Source organism: Haemorhous mexicanus, chromosome 17 (genome assembly GCF_027477595.1).
Source record: "Haemorhous mexicanus isolate bHaeMex1 chromosome 17, bHaeMex1.pri, whole genome shotgun sequence".
Taxonomy (NCBI): domain Eukaryota; kingdom Metazoa; phylum Chordata; class Aves; order Passeriformes; family Fringillidae; genus Haemorhous; species Haemorhous mexicanus.
The window spans coordinates 1019796-1043123 of record NC_082357.1 but is presented as its reverse complement, the minus strand read 5'-3'; the positions used below and the strand labels follow the sequence as shown (position 1 = coordinate 1043123).

Genomic DNA, 23328 nt, shown 5'->3' with positions numbered 1-23328 from the left:
CTCTGAGATGTGCATGGGGTGACGTGGCTGCCAGGCTCAGCAGGGAAGTCACCTCCACAGCTTTGCTCCCCTGACCTCCTGAGTGCAATCACAGCTACATTTGGGTCTGAGAAGCTCCAGCCTGGCTTCTTCACTGATTCCAGCCCAACCAAACCAACCTGCACCCATGGGAGCCCTAGCAGGAAAGCGAGCCCTGTGCCATCACCACACGTACTCCATGAGCTGGTCCTTGGCCTTCTCGGTGATGTTGCGGGGCTGGGGGTAGTTGGTGACGGTGATGGAGGCGTTGGGGCCTGCCAGCACCCTGAGGATGGCACTGTCGGCCAGCATGAGCGCGGTGGCCGGGGAGTGGTAGGCCTGGTTGTTGAAGAGCGCCGTGACCAGCGTGCGGTTCCCCACGGCCTCGAAGGAGGCGGCTGCAATGTAGTGCTCGTTGAAGGCTCCTCCTTCCTCAGAGGCTCGGGAGATGAGGTACTCCTCCAGCCCACCTGCCAAACACCACCACTGTTAGGGGCGGGCTCCGTCACACCACTGCCAACTGAGGCACACTGGAAAAGACCCCAAGCAGACTTAGCCCTGGTGGCCCCCCCTAGTCCTGATCACAGAAACACAGATCCATAGAATCTCCTGAGTTGGAAAGGACCCACAAGGATCATCGAGTTCAACTTCCGGCCCTACACAGGACACCCCAACAATGCCACCATGTGCCTGAGAGCATTGTCCAAAGCTCCTTGAGCTCTGGGAGCATTGGGGCATGACCATTCCCTGGGGAGCCTGTTCCAGTGGCCACAAACATGGGGTTGTGGAGAAGATAGCTCTGCTCAGATGAGGAGGGGTCCTGCCAATGATGCGACACTCCCACGCAGGAAAGAACAGCATCAGATACGGCACAGCTGGGACCTAAACCACCCACACCAGTGGCCCCTGGCCACCCCGCCAGGCACCACCTGTCCCAGGGGTTCTCCCTGAGCCCTCACCCAGCACCTCCAGTGGCGACTGACGCTGGGCATCCAGCAGCTCCGAGTACTGCTCCGCCAGCCTCTGCGGCAGCCCCGCGGCGCCCGACACCAGGAAAGGCACGACTGTCTGGCCGTAGGGCTCCAGCGTCAGCCGCAGCTGGGACGAGTCCCGCGGGCCCGGGAAGGTCTTGGCCACGATGAGGGCAAAGGCAGTGAAGATCAGAGGCACGAGGAACTGCGCCGCCACCATCTTCCAGTTGCGCCAGCTGTACACAGCTCGCTTCATGAACATGGCGTAGAACTGCTGGCAGCACAGGTAGAACTGCGAGGGGAGAGGCCGGATCATGGTGAGCCCTGCCAGCTGCAGACACGTCACCCCATGCAGCTGATGTGGAGGATGACCCCAAACCACCGCCATCCTTTATGCACCTGCCAGCCTGCAGCAGAGTCTGCTCTCCAGCTAAGCCTATAAAGGGATTAGCAGGGCAGCTGCCCAGCTCCAGCTCATCCAGCTCCATGGCTTCTGAACAAGTCACAGTCTCAGGTGTTAAAAGCAGCTTTAGCCATGACCTTTACCTTCCTCCACCTCCAAGCAGCTGAGGCTCCCAAACAGGATTACTGCAGGGCAGGTGTCAGCCAGAGCAACCGGGTGAGCACCTGCAAGTGCCCCGGCCAGTCCCTGCAAACACCTTCTGTGCTTTTCAAACCCAGCAACATCCTCCTCCCCCTCTGCCTTTGAGACATGCCCTTGAGAAGACAAGGGATATAGATCACAGGCGCTGAGGCAGCGGGGCATGAAGGGCTGCCAGGGAACTGGAACACGAGCCTAGCGAGGCCAGGAAGATGGATTTTCTCATCTTCCTTCTGGAAAACCCCAACGATGGAACAACAGCAGGTGGAAAACCACATTAGATCACCTTGAAGAGCAACTCAGATCCCAAGATTAATATGAAGAGCAACCCTACCAACCCTAAAAATCATTTGTCCTAATGATGCAGATTCCAACTCGAGCTTTCAATTCGATTGTGGCTCCAAACCACATGCAACAAGAGCAACCGTAGGGGAGGCTCCACCTGGTAACCCTATTTCAAGCCCCTCCCTTCACATGTCACCTCCCCGTTCCTGCTGCACCAAGCCCCCAGCACTCACCCCGGTGTTGAGCTTGATGCTGGAGCAGTCCTCAGTAATGAGCGCCCCGCTGTCATCCGTCATGTCCGTCATGCCACTCAGGCTGCTGGAGTCATCCATGGCCCAGTCGTTGGAGCGTCTCTCGTGCTGGTACTGCAGAGCAGGCAGCTGGATGGCCTGGATATCCATGCTGGAGTCCACGAGCTTCCCAACCCTGTGGCAGGAGGGAAAGCTGGTGATGAAACAGATCCAGGCAGGATACAGCTGTTCTGAGCTGGGGAAGCCAAAGCCAAGAGACCAAAGCCAACAAGTGCCTCAGAGGGCTGTGCTGGCCATCACCAAAGCACACAGGCACTGGTCACTCCCTCACCTACCTGAGGAACACCTCCTCCATGGTGGTGACCGAGGCACCATAGCTGGCGATGCCCAGCTCCTCCCGCCTCTGCTCCAGCTCTGTGAACAGGGCCTCAAACCTGAGCAGAGAAGGGACACGTCAGACACCGACGCCCATGGGAGGGGGCACTCAGGGGTAAAGACCCCCTGGGCATCAGTCCCGCAGCTGGCTGGAGTCTTGCATCCAACCCCAGGGTGACCTGTGGCATTGAGCACACCCCTGTCCCCAAGGGCAGACTTTGGGCTCCACTGGCTGTTCGTTCTTGCCTCAGCTGTCACAGAATCATGGGAACACAAAAGGGTTTGAGTTTGGAATGGACCTTACTGATCATCTCACTCCACCCCCTGCCTTGGGCAGAGACACCTTCCACTATCCTAGGGTGCTCCAAACCCCATCCAGTTTGGCTTTGGACACTGCCAGGGATCCAGGGGCAGCCACAGCTGCTCTGGGCACCCTGTGCCAGGGCCTCCCCTCCCTCACAGGAAACAATTCCTGCCCAATATCCCATCCAATCCAGCCCTCTGGCAGTGGGAGCCATTCCCTGTGTCCTGTCCCTCCATCCCTTGTCCCCAGTCCCTCTCCAGCTCTCCTGGAGCCCCTTTAGGCCCTGGCAGGGGCTCTGAGGTGTCCCTGGAGCCTTCTCCTCTCCAGGTGAGCACCCCCAGCTCTCCCAGCTTGGCTCCAAAACGAGAGGCTCCAGGCCTTGGAGCATCTCGTGGCCTCCCTGGACTTGTTCCAGGAGCTCCACATCCTCCTGCTGGTACCTCCAGATGGAGAGGAAGCACTGCAGGAGGGGCTCTCACGAGAACAGAGCAGAAAGAGACAATCAGCTCCCCTGACCTCCTGGGTCTACAGATCTGATTTCAGAGCCAGAACATCCTGCCTTGTGTGTGCCGCCCTCGGCACTACAGGAGGAACTGAATTCCATTTTCCATGACCAGTGCTGATGCAGGGAGCAGCTCCCCTTTCCAGCAAGCCTGTGAGACAGCATGTGAAGACAAAGGGACCCCCCAGGGAGGGGCAGCAGAGGACAATGCCATTACCTGTGTGTGCTCTCCTTGGGCAGGATGAAGGACAGCTCTGCCCCGGCGTTGCTCTCCATGGTGGCGTTGGGCACGTACTGGCAGATGAGGCGGGAGATCTCTCCCAGGCTGCAGTTGGGCTCCTTCACCATCACCATGTGATATCCAGCCCCTGGGGGGAGCCACGAGAGAAGGGAGAGGAGGGTCAATCCCAGCCCAGCCCAGCCTGGGCAGGGGGCTGGAACAGAGAGGGATGCACAGGCACCACTTTGCATCTGACACGGACACAATGCAAGCGCAAATGTGGGGATGGGCCACAGGAGAGGCTGAACAGCAGGATGGGGAGCAACCAGCCATCAGGCAAGGAGCAATGGATCCCCTCCCTGCTCTCTATACCCCTCCTGCTCCTCCCTGGCCAGGAGAAGACACAGAGCACAGCCTGCTCTGCTCCCATACCGTATTTGCGCTTGAGGAAGAGCGAGGAGCCGCAGCACTGCAGCTCGCCCTTGGCCATGATGGCGATGCGGTCCCCCAGCAGGTCTGCCTCGTCCATGAAGTGAGTGGTCAGCAGGATGGTTCTGTTGCTCCTCTGCTGCTGCAGAAGATCCCACGTTGCTCTGCGGGAGGCTGGGTCCATCCCTGACGTCGGCTCATCCAGCATCACCACCTGCACTCAGGAGGTGGGAGCAGGTCAGAAAGGGCTGGGGGAGGCCCAGCAGCACAGGAGGGGACAACCTCAGGGCCCAGGAGAAGCCTTGGCCTCACAGCAATGAACTTGGGGAGCAGCTACCAGACAGCAGAGCCTTGGGGCATGACCCTCAGAGTGGGGGTGCTCCTGCCCGCTCCCCGCTGTCCTTGCTTCCCCCACTGGCTCACCGCAGATGAGGAACAGCCCCAGAGCCACCCCAAGGACCTGCACTGGCCCCAGGTGTGAGGTGAGCCCAGCAAAGCCACCTGCCTTGGAGTCCCCGATGAGGGCGATGCCGATGGACAGCTTGCGCTTCATGCCCCCGGAGAGAGCCTTGCTCAGGGAGCGGCGCTTGTCCTCCAGGCCGAGGATCCTCAGGATGTGGTTGATCTCCTCAGGACACTTGGAAGCTGGGAATCCTTTCAGCTGCCAGACAGGGGAAGGGAGGGATGAGGCCACCTGCAGGGCTGCCAAGCCCCACCACACGCCCTGCTCCACACTCAGACAGGAAAGTGGGGAAGCAGAGATGGACTCCTGCCCACCCCTGCAGGAGCTGGCACAGCTGGCAGGGGTGGCTCCATGGAGTTGTGCTGTCTGAGACCCTCCACTCCTCCACCAGCCTTCAGATGAGGTGGGAAGAGGATGCAAGGGCTGTTCTGCTTATCATGGAATCACTGAATAGTTTGGGTTGGGAGGGTCCTTTAAGATCATTTAGGCCAAGTGCCCTGCCTTGGGCAGGGACGCCTTCCACTAGCCCAGGCTGCTCCAAGCCCCATCCAACCTGGCCTTGGACACTTCCAGGGATCCAGGGGCAGCCACAGCTTCTCTGGGTAACCTGTGCCAGGGCCTCATCACCCTCCCAGGGAAGAATTTCTGTATATCCCATTTAACAACCCTGCCCTCTCTCAGTGTGAAACCATTCCCCATCGTCTTGTCATTCCAGGCCCTTGTCCAAAATCCCTCTCCTGGAACCCCTGCAGTCACTGCAAGAGGCTCCAAGGTCACCCTGCAGCCTTCTCCAGGTGAATACCCCCAGCTCTCCCAGCCTGGCTCCAGAGCAGAGGTGTTCCACCCTCTGACCATTTTTGGACCCCCTTGATATATCTCACCACACTCCCCTACCTCCAGGAGCCCAGGTGCCTCCCCAAGGGCTGTCCCCCTGCTCAGTGCCAGGCTCACCCCTGCATAGAAGTGGAGGTGCTCTTCCACTGTCATGTTGTCGAAGAGGACGTCGTGCTGGGGGCAGAGCCCCAGGCTGCGGCGGATCAGGACCATGTCCTGGGAGATCTCGTAGCCGTTGATGTAGGCCTGCCCGCCCGTCGGGGAGTGCAGACCTGTGGGGAGCTCAGGGTGACCCCGTGGCAAAGAGACAGTGGAAATGTGGAGGGTCCTGGTGAGCATCCCCCCGCCCTGCCAGCTTTCTGCCAAAAACCAGAGCAGGTCTGCCTCGTGCTCAGGCTGGGGCACAACAGCTTCCTCCTGCTGCAGGACGGGCTGCAGGGCACCCACAGCTGGGAACTGGGCCACCAGTGCAGAAAGGAGAGGAACAGGCAGGTCAAACACGGTTCTGAGCCGTGCAGAGAGCCAGGCAGGGCCAGGGCAGAGTTCCAGGAAGGTCCTGTGAGCCCCCTGAGTTGCCAGGAGCAGCTCAGAGCAATAGAGAACAGAAGAGGACAATCAAAGGTCATCGTGTCCATTGTGCCAAAATAGGTACGTGGAGCCCAGCAGATCAAGAATGACAAACACCAGTTCCACCTTATCTGTGTTACCATGGCAAAGCCTACAGAGAGCAATCCTACAGCAGGTCCAGTCTCTTCTCACAGCTCTCCAGCACAAAACCTGGCTGTCATCTCACCCACTGGCTGATCCCACTCTTGTGGAGGGCTGAGCAGGGATCCCCCCATGTTCCTTCCATCTTCCTCTCACTACCCTGGCACTCCTAGCCAATAGCTCAGGAAACTGAAGGTGCTCCAAGGAGATCAAAAACCCCTCCCTGCCCTCAGAGACAGGGTTTGGCTCTTCTCTGAGGGTAAAGAGCAGCAGGAGACTCCTACCTGTGAGCATGGACAGAGTGGTGGTCTTCCCAGCACCGTTGTGTCCCAACAGGACAGTGATCTGCCCCTCGTACATGTTCACTGTCAAGTCCTTCACTGCCTCTTTTGTCTTGTTTCCCACTTTGAAGACCTGTGGAGATCAAGTCCATGAGTTGGTGCTGCCCTTCAGGCAAGTGCCTTGGCTTCACCCAGCAGCCAAAGCCTGGGATGCTCACGGGGTGGTACCAGGAGACAACAGGTCTAATTCAGGGTAAATTGAGATGTCAACAAGTTAAATACAGATGTCACTGCACCTCTAAGTATGCAGCACTTCATCCCACCACAAAATGCAGCCAGCTCTGGAGAAGAGCCATACCCAGCCCCAGGGCAGCTCAAGGATACAGAAGCTGCCTGCAGGCAAGAGATTTTACAAAACCAACATTATGGTGTGTTTGTGCCCTGCTGGGCAGTCAGTACCTTGGACAGGTGCTTTATTTTGATGCCTGACACAAGGTCAGCTGGTTCCTCCTCAATGTACTGACTCTTCAGGGCTTTCTCAGGGTCCTCCTCCTCCTCTTTCTCTTTCCCCACAACAGTCCTGGGCCGCCCACACCAGTATGAGGGCTGATGGAGGAAGGGAGAGACAGAAATCAGGCACAGGCAGAGCCCATCTCTTCATCCCAGCCTTGGCCACTCTCTTCTTCCCACAGACATCTCCCAAGGATCTCCCAGACAGCTCTCCTTGGCCTGGGAATTACCAACCAGAACATCTCCAGCAGGGAGGGCTGACACGATGGAACAGCTCCTCCTGCCCTCCCCCATCTCTCCCTTACAGCAGGACTGCCTGTGCTTACACAGCAGCTTTTCCCCATCTTCATCTCCATGGAAAAAATTCCACTGAGAAGTAAAATCACTCAGGTAGAAGAATCATCCTGCCCAGGAGAGCCCATGGATGATCACTCCCTCCAAAACCCCGGAAAAACACCTAAATACAGCCTGGGGTCCAGCTGCTGCAGTTACAGCCCCTTTTTTTTTTCTTGATGTGGCTCTCTAGGAATGAAACTAAGTGTTTGAGAACTTAAATCCTGGTGGGAATAACAATTCAGTAACTCCTGGATGCAAAATCAGCTTTTGACAATGGCTGCACCTCTGTTTCACTTCAGCATCTCGCTCCCTCTTGCAGTCAGACCCCAGTCTTACTGCAAGAGGGAGCGAGATGCTGAAGTGAAACCACTCTAGGATGAGGAATTTGGAAGGGAGGAGGAAAAGCCTCTCTATCAAACAACAGAGGATCCATCTCCAGTATCCAAATAGGACATATTCTCCCTGCAGCCATGTAGCTGCAGTGCCCACTGCAGCTGCAGCTGCTGGGGGTTACGCCAAGTGTTTGGCTTGGCAGGGTGAGGGTCGCTCAGCTGATGGGGTGACACCACCCCTGGCACGTGGCAGCTGGCAGTGGGACACAGGTCACCCATGCCTGCCTGCATGGCAGGGCTCAGGGGTGTCAAATAGCTGGATCTGGTTGCTCCCACCTGGGGTTTCTCTCCAATGCCTTTGCTTGGGCCTGGAGACATTTAAGAACACCCTGCATGCCAGGAAGTGCTGGGAGAGAGCTTTAAAGCCAAGACGACTTTCATCCACAGTAAAAATCTACAACTGCATCAGCCTTCAGCAAGGACATGCTGCAGGCCCTGTGATTCTGGAGGCCAGATGGTGCCACCCTCGCCCACCTGCCTGGCCTACTGCATGGCACAGAAGTGGTGACTGTCCCAAGTGATGCCCCTCAAGCCCAGGGAGGGGTGTAAGCAGTGCTCACCGTGAGGAAGAAGTACCAGGGCTGTGGCACGCCGTACTCCCCAGGGAACACAGCCTCCACGTACCAGGCCACCACCCCATAGAGCACCGAGTCCAGGAGCAGCATCCCCAGCACCTGGGCCAAGGTGAAGTTGTCATCCACGCTGACAGGCTTCATGAGGTCCCTCCACTGGATGCCAGTCCCTGCAAGGCACATGGAACACTGCTCCCTCTGCATCCCCAGGAGGACCATCTTCTCCAGGACTGGCAGAGAGCAGCCCCTCTGCCAGCTCACTGCTCCCTAACCAGGAGCACCTGCAGAGCTCTGTGATCCTCTGCAGACAGAGGGAAAAGAGGCACTGACCCCTCGAGGCTTCCCACCCCACCATGCTCCTTCCATGGCATTTTCTGCCACTGCCTGGGAAGCAATGATCCCTCCTCCACCATCACCCCTCCAATCACTACAGCCACCGAGCTACTGCCACCACTAGTAAATGCATAGCTCTGCATGGAACCAACAACAGACTCTTTTAAACTAAAGAAATTAAGGATACATATTGTGAAGGAGGAGATGCAATGGTTCCCCATCCATCAGAACAGAATTCCTTTGGTAATTAAAGTGAGGATGGTACTTTGCACAGCCCAGGGGCACAGGCACAAGTTCAGAGAGCCCTGGTATGGGAGCAATCAGCTCTAGTAAGAAGGAAATTGCTTCTTCTCTCCAATGTCTCTCCACCAAGCCAGTGCCACCCCACCACAAAACCAGGCTGACAGGAAGGGGATGCTCCTCTCCCCGGGAACAGATGGCCCTGCTCACCTTTCCCCTCAAACATGCCGATGAGCTGCGCCCCCATGGCCATGGCCACGTTGGAGATGAGGCAGGATGCCAGCTTCTGGCTGTGGGACATCAGGTCGTAGCGGGGCGAGATGAAGAAGTAGGGGATGTAGGAGAAGAAGTAGAGGAAGCCGCCAGCGGCAGCCGCAACATTCGCTGCCAGCACAGGGAAAAGCAGGAGGGAAAACGTCAGGGTGATGCCACCCAGCACTCCTCACCAGCTTCCCGTCCAGGGATGTTCCAGATTTGTGCACAAAGCATGGTTATGTAGGGGCAGGACAAGGACACACATCCCAGCAAGGCAGGAGCCTAACTCCAACCCCAACCCCACGGTGGGCAGCTGCAGAAGCCTCCTGCCCATCCCAGAGCAGAATCTGGGGCCAAGCCAGCCAGATGAGGCCCAAAGACAGGAGCTGGTCATACTACCAGGGAATGGTCTGGGTTGGAAGGGGCATTAAAGACCACCTTGTCCCTCCCCCTGCCATGGGAAAGACACCTTCCATTATTCCAGGTTGCTCCAAACCCCATCCAAGCTGGTCTTGAACAGTGCCAGGGATGGGGCAACCACAGCTTCTCTGGGCACCCTGTGCCAGGGCCTGCCCACCTTCCCAGGGAACAATTCCTTCCCAATATCCCATCCAGCCCTGCCCTCTGGCAGTGGGAAGCCTTTCCCCCTTGTCCTGTCCTTCCAGGCCCTTGTCCCAAATCCTTCTCCAGCTCTCCTGGAGCCCCTTCAGGCCCCTTCTGAGCTCTCCCTGGAGCCTTCTCTTCTCCAGGTGAATACCCCCAGCTCTCCCAGCCTGGCTCCAGAGTAGAGGGGCTCCAGTCCTTGGACCTGCTCTGCTTTGGGAAGCAACAGTACCCACATCCCTTTCCACACACTGTGTGGAAAATGCAGCCAAAAATGGGAAGAAATACCCCCCCCACAAGTCAAAGTGTCAGTAACAAAAGGAGGCAGCGCAGGGGGACTCACCTCGTGAGAAGAAGCTGCTCACCATGAAGTTGAAGGAGATGGAGGAGATGGAGAAGATGGCGAGGAAGGTGAACACCAGGGTGGGGTCACTGTTGGTGAGCACCGCTCCCTGTTCGCTCACCTGCCAAGAAAATCTTGTCAAGCCTAGAGCTGCTGGAGCCAGCTGTGGTTTTAGCAGCACAGACCTGAAGTTCTCCAAGTGCTGGAGACAAACTCAGATGGGTGAGGACACCCAGAAACTCCCAGACCACTCCAGAGGGAGGAAATACAGATTGCCCTCGTGTGATGCAGGGTCTAAGGGGCAGGGGACACCCTGGCCAACACCCAGAGAGCCCCATCCTGCTTCACCTGGTGAGGGCACATGCAGAGGGGGGAGCTCAAGGAGCTCCAGAGGCTGTGGGAGCAGGGTGGTCGTGCTCTGCATGCAGTGTCCCTGGAGCTCCAATCCCCACCTCCTTTTGGGGGTAGTCACCTCTGCCATGAATGGAACTGTGGGGAAGCACTGCTCATTTCAGTCCGGGAAACCCAAACTCCAGTCTTTGGAGGAGCCCTGGGACAGCAGGACAGTCCCATGGCAGAGTGGCCCTGTCATCCCTGTGCCTTGCCAGCACAGAGTTCGTGGCCTGGGGACAGACACTCACCTTGACACAAAAGAGCACGGTGACGAAGAACACGGACACCAGGAGGAAGAGGAAGAACATGAGGAACCAGGCGCTCCAGTGCAACCAGTTGCTGAGGCCCATCATGTGCATGTACTCCTGTGGGAGGTCACAGCGTCACCCACAGCTGCACCCACATTCCCTGGGCACGGCCGGGGCAAGGCACAGGTGGCTTTCCCTCATGGCACAAGCAAAGAGGTGGCAGCCCCAAGCACCAGCAGAGTGGTCCTGTACAGCCACCAGCATGGCATGGTGTCCCCCACATCCCCAAACAAGGGCTGCCACCACTGCAGGAGCTCCCAGAGAGCTGAGCGAAGCCCAAACCCAGAGCAGGGTGCCAGTGGTGCCACCAGGGCCAGCCAGCACAGGGCAGGACAGCCAACGCCAGGGGGAAGCCAAGCCCTGCTGCTGTAACCACGTGGCCGAGCTCCAGCCGCCCCCACAGCACACACACAACGGGCCTCTACATGCAAAGGCAAAACCCTTCCTTCAAACAGGCTGAACTCTTGAATCCACAACCCAAGCATGTCGTCCTCTCTGCCAGCCCAGGAGAAACACCATCCCTGTGGTCCAGCACCCCGGGTTGCATGGCAAGGAGAGCCCAGCCTCCTCATGGCAGCAGGATTAGCAACATTCTTCCCTGGGCCTCGCTAATCCGCTGCCATCCCCTCCTCCTGCTCACTGGCTCTACACACAACAGGGATTTCATTCCTAATCTAAAGACATCATCCACTGGGAAAAGCTGCAGAGGGAGGGAAGCACCTGCCAGCTCTCACCTTCAGCTTCTTCTCCTTCTCGTGGACGACGGCGCGGATGATGTTGAGCGAGGTGTAGGTGAAGCTGAGCATGAGCAGCAGGGGCAGCTGGTTCTGGATGGCCAGGAGGAAGAGGTCGTTGACGTAGGCCGGGAAGGGGAAGCGCTGCACCACCACGGTGATGTTCTCCAGCAGGCTGGAAGAGCTGGCACCGGCGTGGTACTGCATGATTGCCCTGTCCACCGCGTGCTGCACCGCCAGGAATCCCTCCCGGAGATAACCTGCACAGCAAGAAGCACACCAGGAATAGAGACAGGCTGGGGTCTGGAGGGACAAACAGCCTTTGTGGGAAGGATTGCATGGGAAGAGGAACAGGGACTAAAACTGGAGTGCAGAGGAAAAGCAATATAAGCCTCACTGTGACATGGGGGGCTGGGGAAGGATTGATTCAACAGCAAACTCACGGAATCGCTGGTTTGGCTTGCAAGAGACCTTAAAGCTTATCTTGTCCCACACCCTGCCATGGGGCAGGGTAACCTTCCACTAGACCAAACCAGGATCTGGCATCACCATCGTTTAGGAGGAGCTGCCAGGAAAACTGTGTTAATGGTTGCTGTCCTGCAGTATGATTTTGTAATGGGGAGATTCTCCTTCACCATCAACCACCACAAGTCACTGGGCTTGTGTTTCTCCCCTTTTTCTTTGTAAACCAGAAGAATAAGCAATGCTACACAGGTTGCAGTCAGAAGAAGTATATCCTGTGACTCACACATGCGGCATAAACTTTTGTGCATTAGAAAACTCTGCATATATTTATTTCCCAACAGCATTCCCAAGTGGGAAGGGACCCACAAGGCTCATGAGCCCAGCTCCTGGCCCTGCACAGCCACCCCAACAACCCCACCCTGGGCGCCCTTGGCAGCACTGTCCAAGCACTCCTGGAGCTCTGGCAGCCTTGGAGCCGTGCCCATTCCCTGGGGAGCCTGGGCAGTGCCAAGCACCCTCTCGGGGAAGAGCTTTTCCCAAATCTAAACCTCTCTTGACACAGCTTTAGATAACAAAATCAACTTAAAATAGTTTATTTTTAAGTGGAATTGCTGCCAAATATTACCTGAACAGGAACTTAAATTCTCTTACAAAACCCCAAATGAACATTTTGAAAGTCAGTGGGCTAAAATGACCCACAGAGAGAGAAGATAACAGTGGAATTATGAGATTGGGAACTTTGTTTGATATTAACTCATGTACTGAGCAAACACTCTGGGGCTCTGCTTTATTTACACACTGTGAGCAAAACCTGTTTGCCCACTTCCTCGCCCTCACTCTCCCTGGACACTGCAATCAAACACAGAGGGAGAAATCCCACCGAGGGAAATATTCCCTTTGCCACCACAGGAGGAGTTCCCAAAACTCCAGTCCTAGGCCAGCACCAGCTCCAACAATGTCCCTGCTGGCTCATGCTCTGCCAGTGGTTTGGCTGCCCTTAAACACCACAAACCACAGAACTGCCCTATTTACTTTTCAAGTACTTAAGAGTACAATAAACACAGGGCAGTTTGGACAGTGATATAAAATTTCCATTAAAGATTGAAATGGAAGAAAAATTAAAATTTAAAATTATTCATGCACATTAAAATTTATTCTTATCCAACCCTGCTCAGCAGAGGTGCCCAGAGGCCAAGCAGTGCCCATGAAGTCACACGATAAAATTTAAATAAAGGATAGCTCTAATGAATATAACAAAACTGTAAATATAGTCCAATTACATCTAAGTAATGAATAATTATTCAACAAAATAAAGACATATTAATATAGAAATAATCATTAATTATTTATAATTAATATATAAAATATTAAGCTCTATAGTAAATAATTAATATTTAAATATTAATTTTAAATTGTGTCATTATTTGCTGAATTGTTTCTATATGCACAAAACTGAATATAAACATCTATAGAAAAGCATAACCGTTTAACTATTTATATATTCATAAATATTTATATGTAAAATTTAAAATTTTAATACATATATTTAATTGCTTGTATTTATATCAAATAAACACATGCTTATAACAAACAAATATTTAATTGTTCACCTTACACAGATATAAATTTAATGCCGGTATAAATATAAATCACTACTTCATTAAAATTAACTGAATTTAATAATTTCTTTCAAATGAACCTATTTCCTAAAAAGCTCAGAGCCTGCCAGGTGCTGTAGGAAGGTGCCCCCACACCCTGGGCCACGCTCACCTGGCGTGCCCCCATCAGCAAACTTGGCCTCGCGGGGCCCGGGCAGCTGGAAGAGCGGGAAGAGGTAACTGGTGTGCCAGTCCCGGTCCAGGTTGGGGTTCAGCCCCGTCTGCTCGCTCCGCGGGGCGTTCCTCGGGCTGTACTTGAAGCGCAGCTCATACTCCACCTGCAGGGAGGGTCGGAGGTGGGTGGGACAGAGCCGGGTGACACCGGGGTGGGGGAGGCCGTCCCACCTTGCCCTGGCTCACCTGGAGGGGCAGCGGGGCCGAGCTGTGCGGGAAGCGGTGCTGGAACACGACGGCGGCCAGGACGCTGCCCGAGCGGTTGTCCAGCCTGACGTACTCCTCGAAGTCCCGCTCCGAGGGGAAGCCCTGAGCTGCGGAGCAGAAACAGGGAGGTGCAGGGATAGGGCACAGCAAAGCAGCATGCACTGCTGCTCGGCCATCCCCAGGAGGGTCCGGGACAGGAGGGATGCGCCGTGCCTGCCGTCAGACACGGGGGAGTTGCACGGGATGCTGCCCTGTATCCTGGGCATGCAGACATTCCTCCCCCTTGAGAGCAGGAGTCAGCTTTCCTACAGAAAATTCTAACAGCTTGGAACACCAAGCGCTAAAATTCTCAGTGCCAAAAGATTTCCAAAAATACTCTTTCCCAGGGAAGCGCTGCCACCTTCTTTAACTGTTTTAGGGTGATATTTTTCGAGATGGAAACTGAAATAAAACGAGACCAGAAAGCAACCCCAAATCCTGTCATTTTACTGAAAAAAACCCCAAAAAAATCAAACTGTAGCCTTGAAGTTCAGAAAAAAATGGTGTTCCAGGAGCATGAGGATTCAGAATCAGTCACAGAATAGTTTCGGCTGGAAGGGACATGAAAGACCATCCAGTTCCAAGACCCCGCCATGGGCAGGGACACCTTCCACTGGACTAGGCTGCCCAGAGTAAAGACTCACACCAATTTCTGGGGGGGAAGGGGCAGCCCCAGCCCAGCTCACCTCTGATGTTGATGGGCAGAGCTCTCTCCACTGCCTCGGCGATGCTCCGAACGGCGCTGCTGTTGGAGGGGACATAGGCCAGCTCCCAGGGGTTGCTGGCATGCTGGGAGGAGAAGAAGCTGGGCAGCTCATCCACAGACTGGCTGGGGTAGAGGGTGGCGTTGGGGTGGCTGACGGAGTGCACGCGGTGCCGCAGCGCGATCAGGATGGCGGCAAAGAGCAGCGGCAGGCACACCTCGATCAGTGTCACCAGGATCTGCCTCTTCTGCAGGCCCGGGAAAAGAGAGAAACATGGGGCAAAGATATAAAACATGTCATGTATCTCAATACACACAGACATCTAGATAGCTACCATAGGTATGTATCCATACACAGATACCCACAATACACACACTCTCTCTCTCTCTCAAGAGATAAAAAAGAAGATGCAAACACAGAAGGTGGATGAGACAGTCACGAGGTTCAGGGCATGAGAACACCAAGGAGCAATAGCGTTCTTGCATTCCACAAGGTTTCACAACCTGAGCTTTTCCAGAGGCCAGACACTGTGCTGGTTCCCACATCCTTCAGGACTCTCCAGGAAAGGGGTCCCCTACCCTAAGCACTGCTCCAGCTCAAACCAGCCTCCACCAGAGCCTTCCTCACCACACCGCTGGGCTGAATGACCCAGGCTTGTGCTTTGCTCCTTCCCTGTGCCCTGGGGCTCTGCTGTGCAGCAACACTGCTGGAACCAGTGCAACTTTTCCTGCTGGAGCTGAGCTGCTCCAGGCAGCTGGACGTTGGATCTGCATCCCAGGATGGGGCCCAGCAGAGCCTCTGGCTACAGGAGGACTACAGCATGGCAAGCACACCCATGGGCATACCCAAGCCACTACTGCACTACACACAGTGGCTCTTTTTATTTTTTTAATTGAGATTCAAGCAACTGGAGAACGACCTCACTCTGGACCTCCATCCATCAATTCCCCCAGGGCTATCTCTCCTGCACAATGCCTCCTAGCCAGTAACACCCCCACCAACACAGGTTCATTAGCATCCAACCCAGGTCAATTAGCATTTCAAACTGGCGTCCCAGGGGAACTGTGGTCATCCAGCAACCTGGTCTAGTGGAAAGTGTCCCTGCCCACGGCAGGGCAGTGGGATGAATGGTCCCTTCCAGTCCAAACCATTCTGGGATTCTGTGATTTCCTCCTGCAAACCGAGCTGCCTTCACCCCAGGCCAGGCTCAAGAGCAGCACGGCACACTCAGCCTCAGCCACAGCAGTGACAGCTCAGAGATGTCCCTGGCCACAGGGGTTCATGGTTGCTCAGAGCATGTGCCTGGAGCAGCAGCAGCAGCAGCATTAACCTTTTCTGAGGCCTCTGGCTAATTTGGGCTTCACAAAACATGGGGATTTTGCACCCTCTCCCTTTGCCAGGCTGGAAAGAGGAGCACCAAGGCCTTAAGTCTCACAACTTTGCTGTCTCAGCAACTGGATTTTATGTAGCAGCCAGTGGGCAGGCTCAGGTGGGCAGAGTCTCCAGTGGGGCAGGTAGGGAGCCCTGAGTGCAGCCTGGGAAGGGAGACAGCCCTGCAGGAGCCAGAGCGAATGGAATCTTGGGCAGCTTGTCAGGAGATGATAAGGGGACCACCATTACCCTGGCTCTCAGCACCCACTAAAAAATCCCAAAACACCTCTTGGGGCTTCCCTTAGGAGGAACAGCCTGCTCCAGGCACAGCCAGCCCCAGCAGCACAGGCAGGAAGCAGAAGCTTTGGGCAGGCAGGGAAAAAGGAGCTTTCCCAAAGCCGCGCTCATAAAAGCAAACGCTGCAGATGTCTGATGGGTTTATAATGCAGCCCTGGCAGCCCAGCTGCCTCCTGCTGATTTACTATGGTACTAAACCTCTCCCTGTCTCCTGGGCTGCCTTCAGAACAGCTCTGCCTCCCTGAACTTGCAGGCTCACACACATTCACCAGCTCTGCAGCAGAAGTCATTCAAGCACTCTATTCCAGAGGTGACAGGGATACTCGTCCATAATCACCACCTCTGCCTGGCCCAAGCAGCTCTGGAGAGCCACGGGTGCCAGCACCCATCCTCTCAGCGGGCTGGGGGTGACTTGGGAGCTCTGCTTCTCTAGCAGGAACAGGACTTTTAGCTGTATCCTGGCACAGTAGACCTGAGTCAGCTTGTGGCCTCGGAAAACACGCCGAGATGTATCCCCACCCTGGAGCACACCCAGAAAACAATGCTTTTCCCCTGCAGAGGGGAAGGGGGATGCTCCTGGCTGCAAATCAGCCCTGTTGCTGGTCCCTTTTGTCCCCTCAAAGCCCAGTTCCCTGTTCTGTGCCTGCCGGAAGGCCGGGTGCAGCCAGCACTTCCCTCTTCCTTCGAGTTATTTTTACAGCAACGCTGTGCTGAGCTGCAGACGGGTGTTTGAAAGCCTAAAGCCAGGCTGCAGCCATCCCTGCTCCTTCCTCTTCCCCCACATTCTTCCAGGGCTGGCTCTGGGTCCCAGTGGAGCCACAGAACCCACCCAGGAACACTTAAAGGGGCTGTGGCCTGGGCCAGCACCAGGCAGGACCTGCCAGCCCTGCGGTCCCCAGATCCCCCAGCACCACCCAGCTGCCATGCTGGGAGGCGGGCTGGCAGTGGGTGCCAGGGGTTTAATATTTTTAAGACCCCTAACAGCTGCTCCTGAGAGTGGTAGAAAGCAAAGGAGGAAAAGAACCCAGGGCTCCAGTGGGTTTTGGAGGCACTGGGACTTCCAGAGGAGGTTGTGCAATGAAACAGCTCAAAAAACCCCACCTCACACGGATGGGGTGTGGGTTCCCCGGTCCCAGGAGAAGGGAGCTGAGCCCACTGCCAGAGGGCAGGCTGGACAGGCCAGGAACAAGGAAACTGAGCACAGAGCACAGCCCACAAAGTCACACAGCCCAGCACAAAAGACACCATGTGCACAAATAACCCAGTTTTCCTCCTAGAGATGCCCTGTGTCCGAAGGGGAGGTTTCCTGGTGAAGCCAGAGGCTGGGCAAGCTCTGATGTACCCCCATATAGTGGTGCCAGAAGCAGCCCCCAGTGCAGTGCCAGCCTACCTGCAGGATGTAGTTCTTCCAGAGCAGCAGCCTAAACTGCCTGAGCACAACCATCCTCCCATCAGAAGGGGCCCAGCGCAGGACCCTGGAGGAGAGAGAGGAGAGAGCCGTGAGTGCCAGCTGCTGGTGGAGCCGGGCAGCATCCCACACCCCACACAGCCCAGGGCAGCTCTCTGCTCCCAGCCTGGAGCCACAGCAGCTGGCTTCACCCCAGAAATAACCACTGTGCTCCCTCTCCTAAGAGTAAGTGCCCCTGGTTTCTGGCATGGCTGTTCCCAGAGATGGAAGCTGCTGTTTCAATACTCAACCTGGCTCCTTCCCAGCAGCAGGCAGCAACAGCTTTCCTCAAGCTGCAGGAGCACAGGGTTACAGAACCACAAACACCGGCCCCAGGAAGGCCGTCAAACTCCTGGCAGCCTATTATTTTGGGATGGGTGGAGATTCCAAGCTGTGCCTCCACCTCCTGCCGCGTGAAGGGTTGGTTCTGCAACACTGGGTGCTTTCCCAGCAGAAACTCTGCCGGGAGAGGCAAGGATGAGAAAAGGGCAAGAGAAGCACAAGGAAAGGTCGGTGCTTGAGAATGATCCCCCGCTGCCTCCTCCCCCTCTCGGGAAGCATCCGCCATCCCTTCAAGTTGTTTGTGTCTCCATTTGCAGTGGCATTTCCTGACGGAGCACTGCTATCCCACCAGGACACTGGCTGGGATTTTGGGCTTGCAGAGCGGCACGGAGAAGGAAGGGGCAGCCCTGGCACCAGCAGAGGCTCCTGCCCACACTGCCGGACTCTGGGCAGCTCCCACCGAGCAGTGCCAGCCTCTGAGCACAGCAAATCCTGACAGGATCACAGTGGGCAGCTGCGGGGTTAGCTCCCAGCCCGTGCTCAAAGCCTGGCAGCACTGAAGGTGCCACAGGGACACGGACAGGCACAGAACCCAGGAGCAACGCCCTGGCAGGTGCTCCACAGCACGTTCTCCAGCCCTGGCTGGGATGGTACCAGCTCCCTGGATGCAGCTGGTACCCAGCAAGCTCAGCAGGGGTTTCAGGGTGTCCCAGTGAGAGGAGGGAGGCTGCTGACCCACCCTGCCAACCTCGGCTCCCGGGCTGGTGAACACACACAGCGAGCACAGCTCCGGTGGCAACAGAGCTGCAGCAACAGCAACCCGAGACACCCAGGGCACAGCAACAACACCCACCTGCCTCACCTGCTCTCTGCCACCAGCTCCCTGAGCTCTCCAGGAGCCTTCTCCAGCCTTGGCACACACCTTCCCAGGCTCAACCCTAAACCCAGGAGACTTCTCCTGGCTTTGCAAGCACCTTCCCAGCCCCAAGGCTGAACTCAGATGTGTTCTCAGAGCACAAAAAACCCCCCAGCTCTTTGCCACTCCATGCACAGAAGACAGATTCCCACAACAGCAGGGAATCTGTGATCAGGGATCTTTCTCAAGGCAGGAAAAAGCAGAAATCTTATGCTCAGCCCCAAAAAGTCCATCAGAACCCCTCCCAGAGCAAGCAGGAAAGGAATAGCAATGGGGACTTGGCAAAGGCACCTTCAAGCGCCTCACGAGGGTCCCTGTCTCCAGCTGACCTCTGGTCCACATGTGGCCAGGCAGAACAGTCCATGCTGTGCCACAGGATCCCTTAGCAGGTACCCAGGCCCACACACACACCCCACACAGCAGCATCTGAAGCGCCCCCAAATAAGCCCTCCCACCCCCAAGCAGAAACCTCTGTTATGCACCCCTTGAATCCAGAGCAAACCAAGGAAATCCAAGTTGTGGCTCACTTTAAAGGACTGCAGGTCAGGCAGGAGCAGCTGCTGCCCTTGCCGAGATCCCAAATCCTGCTCATCCCGCCGCACCCTCGAACTCAAGCTGCCCCCCCGACTGCCCCACGGGTCTTAAAGCTGCTGCCAGGAAAATGTCAAGCAGCTCTTGGGTAACAGAAACACTATACAAAGACTGAAAACTCCATTATTGCCAATAAATATTTTCCAAGTTTTTAAGTGTTCCAAGAAAACTCGTTCTGGACCTTTCGCTTGCTGGAGATGAGGAGGAAGAAGCTAAGTTACCAAAGTTCTTACTAGATTTAAGAGCAAAAATCGTTTTCCAGTCTCTGGTATCCAAAGCACAAATTATTTTTTTGCAACCCAAGAGAGAAAACCTGTTTTGGGAGGTGCTTCCTGGATCAGCCCTGAGATGTCCGTGATCAGAGGACAGGGCCCAGGTCCATCTTCGGCAGTAAGGGAGGGCTGAGTGCCACAGGGGGATGATGACCTCGGAGGCAACAAGGTGCCTTGCTGGGCAGCACATTGGGCTGTCCTCACCAGAGATGCTCCCACCCGAGCTCAAAGCACTACAAGATAAGACTGAATTTCCCACCAAGAGGCAGGGCCAAAGATCTGGGAGGAGAGAGAGGAGACCACCACCAGCTTCTGTGAGAGCAACCCAGTTCCTCTCCCTGCTCTCTGAACCACAGCAGGAGGAAGGGTCTCCTGAATACGAGTATGGACACACCCTGGCCATCCTCAGGGAGGTCAGTGAGGAAGGAGATGCTCCTGCCTGCCCACAGCCTGCATGAGTGGATACGAGACTGGTCCTCACCACCTGGTCCCCACCAGCCCCTGCCACAGCACCAAGCTGTGCTGGATAACGTGGTGGCACCAGCTGCCAGCCTGGACCAGAGCTGTTCTGCCAGAGGATTTAGATGAGGACAGGCTGAGCATTGGCAGGGATCAGGGCCACAGCATCCCACCTCCTGACCCACTTCCACACCGCCTTGTCACCGGGAGGTGGCTGTGCCTGGCCACCGCCTCAGCGGAAAGGGCCGAGCAAAGGCCACGTGCTCCCGGGAGCCTGCAGTTATTTTAGAGCACACACCGCATTTCTGCTCTTCTGATGTCCCGTTCCCATAGAAACCAGCCCTGCAAATGGCAGACGTTGCCTTTTTTAATATAAACCCGGTGTTTCTTCCTGCTGGTTGACAGAGACACCGTGTCACCCCTACAAGATGAGCTGCCAGGTGCCTGCACCTCCGCAGCTGTGCCTGGGGTGGCGGCGTCACACACCTGGCCAGGGCTGTCAGTCCCTGGGTACCTTCCACACTGTCACTGGAGCAGGAAATTCCTCTCTGCTCCCCACAGTGTCTGTGTTGGAAATTAACCAGTCATAGCAGGGCAAGGACTTTTTATGGCCACTGTTTACAGGAAGAGTGAGTGATTTCCGAGGCGGGTGCATCAAGAAAGTCCCAGGTCCTGCAAAGAGCAACCAGGGCCAGCAGCCACCAGACCAGCCATGAGTGTTCAGTAACACACAGCTCTAGTTGCTGGGGTGTTTTCACCTTCTCACTGTTCACAGAGATCTGGGAGTCACGACAGAGCGAGACCATAAAAACCTCACCTTGGTTGTGCAAACAGTAATAAAACTTTCTAAGAGGCTGTAAAGGCTGGTGGGGTGCTGGGTGCAGCAGGGAAAAGTGACCTCACAGCCCTCTACAAACCCAATACCAAGTGTCCGACAGATATGTGAGTTTGGGTTTGAGCCAGACAGGAACTTCGGGCCTTGACATAAAGAGGAAAACTGGGGCTAGATCCTGTTTGCAGAATGAGGGGTTGGCTTGTGCCCAGCTGCTGCCCTGCAATGGGAGTGGGTCGGTGGGCACAGGGAGCCTGACGGGCTCCACGGCTGCGTCTGTAACTGCCTTTGTACTGGGGCAGCAGCAGGAGAGAGGGGACAAAAATGCTACAAGAGCTGGTCAACCCCTTTGCCTTAAAAACAACATCACTGGTTTGCCCAGTGTGTTTGCAGTTGCTCATAAAAAGACAAACTCTGCAAACTCACTGGCCTCATGAATTTAGCAAGAACAAGGTCTGGAGACCAACACATGGGTTTCTCATGGACCCATGTACAACCCTGCTTCTGCCCTGCAGTTCTCAGTGGCTGGGCAGGACAGCCCACCCGGGCAGCTCTGAGCAGAGGACAGGGAGAGCTCTTCTGCTTCTACTTGGTTTTGAACATTTCTAGGGATGGGGACTCCATCACTGTCCTGGGCAGCCTTTTACAGTGTCTGACCACCCTTTTCGTGAAGAAATTTTCCCAATATCCAACCTAAACTTGCTGTGGCACAACCTGAAGCTGTTTTCTCTTGTTCCATCACTTGTTCCCGTGGAGCAGAGCCCGACTCCCACCTGGCTGCACCCTCCCGTCAGGGAGTTGTGGACTGAGAAGGTCTCTTCTGAACCTCCCTTTCTTCAGGCTGAGGCCCCCCCAGCTGCTCCTCATTAGACTTGTGCTCCAGACCCTTCCCCAGATCCGTTCCCTTCCCCCGACACGCTCCAGCCCATCAAGGTCTGTCCTGGCATAACAGATTTTCTCATACCGAGCCAGGGCCCGGGGCGCAGAGGGGCCGCCAGATGCCCCCTCGGTCCCCGCAGCCCCGGGTCCGTTCTCCGGCAGGGAGGGGCGGCCCGAGCTCCCCCGGGACGCCGGCGGGTCCAAGCCGGGCGCAGCCCCCCGAGCGCGGCCGAGCATCCCCGAGCGCGGCGCCGCCTCCATCCCGCCTCCATTCGCCGCAGCCTACGGGGGACGCGACCCTTGCGGGCCCGCGCAGGAGCCACCGCCGGCATCGAGCCCGAGCCGCGCCGGAGCATGGAGGCGGCAGCGGGAGGAGCCGGCCAAGGGCCCCGGAGCTGCCGCAGCTCCGGGCGGGGCCGCCCCGCCGAGTGGACAAGCGGTCGTGGCCCCACGCATCTCCCGTCCGGCCCGACCCCCCCCGCTACTGCTACCATCATCCCCCCGATGCTCATCACCCCTGTGCTGGTGCCGGTCCCGGCACCCACCGGCCCCCCCGCTCACTCACCGGGCCCGGCGGCTCCGGCTGCGGCTCGGGCTCCGGCTCCGCTCCCTGCGGCCCCGCCCGCGCCCGCCGCGGGACCGCGGCACCGCGCACGCGCCGGGGGCGGGACCGGGGCGGGGCGGGACCGTGGGAGGGTGAGGGAGGCAGACTGTGTGTGCGTGTGTGTGCATGGCGTGTGGGTAGTACTCTGAGCCTGTCTGTGAGGTGTGAGTGTGCACATATCCCTCTGAGAGTGAACTCTCAGTGTGTGCCCGCACCCCGCTGGGCAGTACATGCACCGGTGTGCGTGTGTGCAGGGCACTGTGCACCTGTGTGTGCCCCAAGCATTGCCCGTGTGCCAGGCGGCTGTGTGCACCCATGCCAGTGTGAGTGCACACCTGGGTGTTCTGCAGCTGTGTGCAGGTGCACTGGGCATTGCACTTGTGGCAGGTGTGGGACACAACAGAAATTCACATGTGCCCACTTAGGCACCCGAGTGTGTACAAGCGGCCGTGCGTGCAGGGGTGTGTGTGCGTGTGTGTGTGTGTGTGTGTGTGTGTGTGTGTAGGGGCTCTGTGTGTGTAGGGCTGTGTGTGTGTGTGTGTGTGTTTGAGTGCAGGGCTCTGTGTGCGCGTGTGTGTGTGTGTGTGTGTGTGTGTGTGTGTATGTGTAGGGCTCTGTGTGTTTGTGTAGGGCTCTGTGTGTGTGTGTAGGGGCTCTGTGTGGGTGTGTGTAGGGGCTCTGTGTGTGTAGGGCTCTGTGTGAGTGTGTATAGGGGCTCTGTGTGTGTGTGTGTGTGTGTGTGTGTGTGTGTGTAGGGCTCTGTGTGTGTGTGTGTGTGTAGGTCTCTGTGTGTGTGTAGGGCTCTGTGTGGGTGTGTATAGGGGCTCTGTGTGTGTGTGTGTGTGTGCGTGTGTGTGTGTGTGTGTGTGT

At 56.4% G+C, this 23328-nt stretch overlaps 1 protein-coding gene across 1 annotated transcript in view; it reads right to left on the bottom strand.

The window, feature by feature from the left end:
• The window catches only part of ABCA3 (ATP binding cassette subfamily A member 3), a 31910-nt gene extending 9413 nt beyond the window's left edge, over nucleotides 1-22497 (bottom strand). The window contains exons 1-20 of the mRNA XM_059861997.1: nucleotides 22420-22497; nucleotides 17567-17651; nucleotides 14491-14755; nucleotides 13745-13872; nucleotides 13497-13662; nucleotides 11262-11521; nucleotides 10468-10584; nucleotides 9827-9947; nucleotides 8836-9009; nucleotides 8041-8222; nucleotides 6702-6848; nucleotides 6246-6375; nucleotides 5371-5525; nucleotides 4462-4617; nucleotides 3960-4170; nucleotides 3525-3675; nucleotides 2462-2560; nucleotides 2109-2301; nucleotides 978-1281; nucleotides 215-488 (exon numbers count right to left, since the gene is read on the bottom strand). Of these exons, the coding sequence (XP_059717980.1) occupies nucleotides 215-488; nucleotides 978-1281; nucleotides 2109-2301; nucleotides 2462-2560; nucleotides 3525-3675; nucleotides 3960-4170; nucleotides 4462-4617; nucleotides 5371-5525; nucleotides 6246-6375; nucleotides 6702-6848; nucleotides 8041-8222; nucleotides 8836-9009; nucleotides 9827-9947; nucleotides 10468-10584; nucleotides 11262-11521; nucleotides 13497-13662; nucleotides 13745-13872; nucleotides 14491-14755; nucleotides 17567-17620 (3287 nt within the window). The 5' untranslated portion in view covers nucleotides 17621-17651; nucleotides 22420-22497. The remainder of the gene's footprint in view (nucleotides 1-214; nucleotides 489-977; nucleotides 1282-2108; nucleotides 2302-2461; nucleotides 2561-3524; nucleotides 3676-3959; nucleotides 4171-4461; nucleotides 4618-5370; nucleotides 5526-6245; nucleotides 6376-6701; nucleotides 6849-8040; nucleotides 8223-8835; nucleotides 9010-9826; nucleotides 9948-10467; nucleotides 10585-11261; nucleotides 11522-13496; nucleotides 13663-13744; nucleotides 13873-14490; nucleotides 14756-17566; nucleotides 17652-22419) is intronic.
• Between the last annotated feature and the right edge of the window lie 831 nt (nucleotides 22498-23328).